General features: G+C 38.8%; 1 protein-coding gene across 1 annotated transcript in view; it reads right to left on the reverse strand.

Annotated features, from left to right (window-relative positions):
• The window catches only part of GRTP1 (growth hormone regulated TBC protein 1), a gene marked incomplete at its 5' end in the record, with an annotated part of 35,496 nt that extends 28,474 nt beyond the window's left edge, over positions 1–7,022 (reverse strand). Inside the window, 3 exons of the mRNA XM_010134679.1 lie at positions 5,741–5,896; positions 6,516–6,571; positions 6,923–7,022. Of these exons, the coding sequence (XP_010132981.1) occupies positions 5,741–5,896; positions 6,516–6,571; positions 6,923–7,022 (312 nt within the window). The remainder of the gene's footprint in view (positions 1–5,740; positions 5,897–6,515; positions 6,572–6,922) is intronic.
• Between the last annotated feature and the right edge of the window lie 216 nt (positions 7,023–7,238).

Below are 7,238 nucleotides of genomic sequence, written 5' to 3' on the forward strand. Positions count from 1 at the left end.
CCCTACATTACCAATGGCCTGTGACAGGATAACCCTTTCCATTTGCTTGGTTATGCTCTAGCATGAACATTTTATGTTAACAACCCTATGATTTCAGCTTAGCACCTAATCACTGAAATAGCAGGAACTAAGAAATATGCCTATAGGATCTTCTGAAAAAACTGGAGATGTGAGTGAGCAGCAGCAAATTTTTCCTAGAATAACTTGAGAAGTCTTTTCAAACCTAAAGTAGGTCTTATCTCCTGCATCATAGTAATTATCAGGGTGTGCTTTGGTTGTGGTTTTTTTTTTTAATCAGATGATTCAGTGTAAATAACTAGGACGCATGGTTGCAGGAAGAAGCATCAGGCTAATGACAGCCAAAGCAGCTTCCTCCTGGGAATGGTACGAAAAATATGAATAAGGAGCCAATGCTGCTCATTGGTACATAATTCTAAATCAGCATTACCCCTTCTGACCCAAAAAGACAGCCAAACGTTTGAGAACCTTCTTTTCCAGGGAGAAGAAACCTCCTTTTCCAGGACAAAGGAAACATGTTTCTTACTAAATGAATGAGAGACTATTACCTAGAGCATCAACTTCTCCCTAAATGCTATGGGACTCAAATGAAAGTGGGGATTTTTATTCTGCACCCATACACAGACACATAAAACATAAAATTTTGTGTGTATTTTGTATGGTTTTACCCAATCAAAAATCTGTAACAGAGTGAAACAAGGTTTTACAAGCCAGGCACCTTCTAAATACGTTCCACCTAACTGCAGCTGCCTGTTCTTTAGGGCACAAAGCTGCTTTCCAGGGTCAGAGAGATCTGTGCATCTCTAATAGCCATTTCACCCAGCTAACATCTGATACTTCCTCTCAGAGAACACTCCTACCCTTAACATTAGCAATAAACACCTGGTCTTCAGGGTACAGTTTTTGTTTACTTTTTTGATGTAGATTTATACTATGGGTTACAGTCTCTACTGTTCCAGCTGTGAAGTAACTTTAACTACAACCTTCTTTTACGCAGAATGGAAATAATTTAATTGTTTTCATGGTTGTTTAGTAATCCCCACTTCATCTTTTTTACAAGATTTTGAATTGTAATGCTCAAGAAATTCTATAGACAGACATAGCAAATGCAGGAATGGGTATGAGGAACCATTCGGGTCAACAAAAAGACGTCTGGATGAGCCTCAGTGTCTCTGGAAGCAAACTTACTGGTTAAATTACTGGATTATCACATTGTAACATAAAATTCTAACAGTATTTTTTTTTCTGGAACACCTGTCAATTCTGAAATCGTAGCCAACATCCACATCGAACAATGCATATTAAATTCAAGAGAAACAAGGACAAGCCTTTGACACTGGAACAAGGGGAAAGCAGCCCTGCAGCACAGCATACACTCATTATTCCTCCACGTCATCATTCTCATGGTAATCGACAGCCAGAGGCTTGTATCGTCCCAAGTGACTATGCACCCCAGCTCCCACACTCCCCCAGGAATGGAAAAGCCCTTTACATGGTGCTTTTCTTCCTCACACTATAATCGTACCTGCTAGGATCTGCAAACTGCCATACAGAAAGAGCAAAGTGGCTTTAAAAATAAGGGCAGCTGCAATTTAATATGTTTTATATACAAACACATAGTATTTATCTATGTCATATTCTATACATAAAATTGTATTGTTTGACATAAATATACATTTATTTTGTTTTCTATAGGCTGTCTTCCACATTATCCTCAGGAACTATAAAGCCCACAACAACAGTCCACACCCCAGAATATCCTCCCACTGTAATATTTAAGAAGCTTTCATAGATGAAGCTGGATTTTGCATGTGTCTCCAATCACACATCCAACTCCAACTGCAAACCAAGGGCTTCAAAAGCAATACTTTTCAAAAGTATTCAGTAAAACTACTGAATACCCCCAAGCCTTGAATATCCTCACAGAGAATCACCCCCAGGACAACCACAGCGTACACAACGCCTTCTAAGCTTTAAAACGCGTGTAGTAAATAAACACCTTTCCATGAAATTTTTGTCTGTGTTCATTAACAAAATATGAAACATCAATTTTTAAGCAAACAAAACCAGTCTTAATAATGCCGCTACTTCTGACATCCAGTGCCAGTTTCAGGAAAAAAAAGCTACATGACAGGGTAGTAGTTTAGAACCACTGATAAATACCCCCAAGTAACTTCAAGAGAAAACCAGGCAGAAAATAACATTTTTTTCCCATACTGCACACTACTTTCAGTAACAAGATTTAAAAATAAGTAAATCACGTTAAACCTGCATGTCCTTGTTTAATGGTAGAATATGAGAAATTTTGAGGTTTTTGCTTCTAGATAAAGTTTTATTTACCTTTTCCCCCCATTAACATAGTATATGATGTAGAGTGAAACCAAGTTTATGCCAGAAAACTTCATTTAGGAACAAAAATTATCTCATTTAAAATACTAAAAGAATGTGGTTTTGAGAAGCATCTTCACTTATCAGTTACTTTTTCAGTTACTAATAATTACTGTTGAATGCTGAGGAAAAACTTGGACCCTAGAGGAAAAATTCTACAGAAGAGCTGAAAACAGCATACAAAAAGGAATTGAAAGTTTTATTGACACACACTGAATTATTGAACACGTCACAGAATAAGCAAAGCAGATCTGTGCTGTAAATGGCCAAGCTACAGTCAAACACGAAAACTGACTTTCTAAAATGCTCCTTCCTTCCTCCAGCCCCTGGGCTGGGATGGAAGCACTCCTGTTGTAACCACTGTTTAGTACCATTACTTTCACCTTTCAGTGTATTTTTATCAGCCTCAAAGACTAGAAAGCACCTTCTCCTACTGGCCAGTTTTGACAAATCCACTTACAGCCAAATTATTTCATGTAGTACACTTCTGGTCAGAATGAAGCTACTTTGGGCAATTATGTCAGACAGTTCGTTGCCTGTCAACAAACCAGAGCAGAAAGCTTTCTTTTGGTCCCATAAAGATTGCAGCTGAACCTTAGAATGGCTTGGGTTGGAAGGGACCCTAAATATCATCTAGTTACAACCCTCCTGCCATGGGCAGAGACACTTTCCACTAGATCGGGTAGAATAGAGAAGAGCAAAAATTAAGTGGATCTCAGCAGTGACAGAGAGAGAGAGGAGGAAAGTGACCAAATGCTGATTGAACGTTAACATCTGCAGAGGAAACGGTGAATATAACAAGGGTGGGGGGGAGAACAAAATACCAGAAAATAAATAAAAAAAAAAAAAAAAGGAAAAGACTGCAGAACGAGCAAAACCAACTGTCAGCCAAAATTCCCATGACCTGCCCTGCCGGAAGGCTGTAATCCAGAACAACAGGATACACTGCTTAATTACCGTTATTAAAATGTAGTCTAATTATTTTTCTTTACAGTAGAACAGAATTATATACATAAATACCACTCTGGATGTGAGGCAAACACAGTAGCATGTGAACACACCACATTTCCAAACTGGAAAATTAACACAAGTCATCACTTCTTCCTGTTCACCCAGACAGGAATTACGAGCTTCTCTGTGTGTAAAGACAAATGGGTGTGGAGCTACTGAGACATCACATGTACAAAGCCTGTCTCACATCTACTCACAGCAGGACACAATTTGAAAAGGCCCCAGCAGAACTCAAAAGAAGGATATGAGTTTGGAGATACAGCTATTGCGTTTAGGGGAGAAGTGGCAAATCAAATATTCTTCTCAGTTCTAGCTTATGGCAGACCTGCAGCAGAGGGGAAATTAATCAGAACCAGCACCTTCTGAGCAAAGCTTCGGAAACTTTGAAGCTAAGTCCTGGAGAAGGCAAATCAGTGCATCAGCAGGCAGAACTTCTGCTCTCTCACTGACTGTGAGGAAATCACTGCAGGATAAAGGACACACCTGAACAACTTCTTACGTAATTCTAAGTGCATATGCCACACACTTCAATCTTAATACCGATATAAAAAGGGAAGTACTTAAATCAGTAATTGTACACGTTAACCTGTTACTGTCCTCTAAGAGGTATCAGTCGAGGATAATGTGGCAGGCTTATAATAACAACTTTGAATTCACACTCAGACTACATTCCTCAACATTATTTATTCCAGTCACTCTCCTTAGAATTACATATTGCATATATACACATGCAAATGCATAGTCTACAAATCCAAGTACCTTTAGCAAAAGTTAGCAGCATCAAAGATGATACATCACCCTGTAAAGGCTTGCTACAGTTGAGAGCCATCACACCTGTGTCCACTCAGTGGATTTATGGTGTCCCATTTCACAAACAGCAGCCTGTTCAGGACAATTAAAGCCACACTGATGGTTACTGCCATTATGTGGCTAGTGGGGCAGCATGACCATTGGTACTGAAGCCTGATGGATGAGTTGAGAGATTTGGTCAAAGTTGTGGCTCCGAAATAAGGAGCATTCCACACTGTTCGTATCACAGTAGCATTCTGTGTCTGCTTTGCTGGAACGGGGAACACAAGGAAGAGAAATATAAAGAACTCACAGAAACTGCTAGAAGCTGCCACTGTCACAGTTCACACATTTTAAGAGAAGGTGATGATGAATCAAAACTTGAGATTGTTTTTCCACAACAACTAGAAGACTAAGTTCTGCTGAATCTCAAAATCCTCACGAAATCAAAATACCACACAGTTATCACTATATTCAAATTTGACACCCTAAACAAAAGCTTCTTTTCATCTGGAAGAAGAGAGTAGAAGTAGCTATTTTCTGGTTAGCAGTGCATGGTCTAGCAGCTACAGCTCATACCTACATATTCTAGGATTCCTCAGCCTTAAAATGGGCATTTGTACACTAGCTACACTGTAATACTCAAGATGTCTCACTAGTTACCCCTCCATTCTTGGTGCCAAGAAAAAAGGTTATCCCCCAACAGGAGAACCACCAGAACCAGCAATCAAAGTCTGCACCTGAAGCACAGTTCTAAATATTCAGCTATGTACAGTCAGTGTCTGCTTACTTTTGCTTAGTTTTACTCACTTTTTAACATATTTAGAGAGATCTCAGCCCAACTCCAGAAGACTCCCAACAGAAAGCAAGCAGAGTAGCATCATTAAGAGCAAAGAGGAAAATTTGCAAGGTAAAACATTACTAGGTTTTCTTGCTTTTTGAAGCAGTCATTAACGGTTTCATCGGCATTTTATCTGATGTTGCATTAGCTCCTGCATTAGTTTTGCCTTCTTCACCTCCTAAGGCATTTAGCATCAGTTCTTAGCACACACCTTTGAAGCGGTGAGGTGAACATCATCTTACAAAAGGAGGGTAAGAAGTGCTAGAAGAATCACAGCAATCTAAAAACCTGTCAGGTGGTCAGCAGCAGAGATCCCTGATCCCTGGGGTACCAGTATCTTCTTCATAAATCTCATGTCTCTTTAAAGAGAGCATAGAATAGAGTACAACACAACAAACAGCTGTAAAACAGTATCTTGAAGTACCGGTGGCCATAATCTCTGGGTTACAAATGTAATAAGGCATTATAGTGTATGACAAAAAAGGATTACTCCTGAGTTTTAAATCAAACCAATGATATCCCTAAAACTAGTATGTATTGCTTATATATTATTGCTATTTATACTACTGTTTTTCATTTGAAGACAAAAATAGCATTTCACATTCAAAAACACTAACCAATTTAATATGATTTATACTGGTTCCAGCATAATGCATTTTACCTATAAATAGTATAAACAGACATGCATCTCACCTTTTAAACTCTTCTGTATACTGTTTTTCCCTTTTAGAAGCTTGGACCATTTTATTGCTCTTCTAGTGAGTACCACTAGGTATCTGGAAAAGAATGCTTCATAGGATGCATAATCAAAGTCTTCTGGCCTTTCAAACCCATATGGATCAACCCTAGAAAATAAAAAATAATTCTTGTACAAATGTTTCCTCATACCTACAGCTGAAAACAACATACATACAAGTATGCTTTAAGTATCTTCCAGCTGCTATTTCCAAAAGCAGCTCAAAACTTGGCCCCCCCAAAAACAGCCTACTTTACACAAACTGTTATGCTCCGTTTAGTGTATCAAAGCTGTTTAAGTACATTCATTTAAACATGCACTGTTCAGTCACTTCTACAGATTTCACCACTTTTACAATCAAGGAGTTTTTAGAGTAAAAGATCTGTTGTGTGCAAAATCGACCCCAATTATGACCACACCTAAGTCTGGGAGGTATTTTTCTCCACAATACAAACAGTTGAAAAGTATGAAGGTATAGCACTACAGCTCACATATGGCCTGAACTTGCTTTTCTTTCTTTCCGCAAAGAAAGATGACAACAAAAAGTACAAGTGTGGCAAGTTACAATTATTTTCAAAGGGGTAATTTTTAAAATTATCTTAATAAAAGTATACTTTTTGGGAAAAAAAAGCCCAAACAAACAAAACATAAATCCTTGTGTCAATTTACCTTCTTCGTGTATAGTATCAACAATGTTTATTTTATGATCTTTAACAATTTTTCAGTGTTACAGCACATTATCTTGGGCAGTATGACACTGATGGAGTTTCAGAACTGCAAATCTGATTCTGTTTTAGTTTGACACATCAAATCACCTTGCTAAATGAGACCTATGGCAACTTCACATGACGCTTTATACTTGCCAATTACCACCTGAGCACAGAACACTCATGGGCTTCATAGAAGTTAAACGGGTCTGTCCATAGAAAAGGGGTCTGTCCACGTAGAAATGTTTGCAAGACAGACACTGAGGCTTAACTTTCAAAATGACTGCCTATTTCATTCATGGAGAAGGAATTTGCACATGGAGCAGCACCGGCACAGTCTTGGGTAAACTTCGGCTCATGGGATCGTGACAAGTAGCAAAGCATGAATCAGAAGAGGAACATTTTAATATTCAGACCTCCAATTGGTATTACCTAATGGGCATCAGAAGAGTTGCCTTTATACTCACATACTCCTCAAACTCGACACAAAAACCGCAGGTGTAAAAAACTCTGAAACCCGACACAGGTTTCTCTGAAGACACAGAGCATGAATATGCTCAGAAAATCCTAACACCTCCAGGAACACACCATCCCATATTTATGGCTGCGACTGTCCAGGCAGCAAGTAAAGATTAATTTCATGCTCAACTCCATCCATGAGGTAGAAAGGAAAAGCAAAGAGTCAGGAAGTCGGGTTTCGAGGAAGTTACCTTCCCTAACCTGCCTCCAGCCAGTGGGGGTTATCATT

Source organism: Buceros rhinoceros, unplaced genomic scaffold (assembly GCF_000710305.1).
Source record: "Buceros rhinoceros silvestris isolate BGI_N320 unplaced genomic scaffold, ASM71030v1 scaffold19694, whole genome shotgun sequence".
Taxonomy (NCBI): domain Eukaryota; kingdom Metazoa; phylum Chordata; class Aves; order Bucerotiformes; family Bucerotidae; genus Buceros; species Buceros rhinoceros.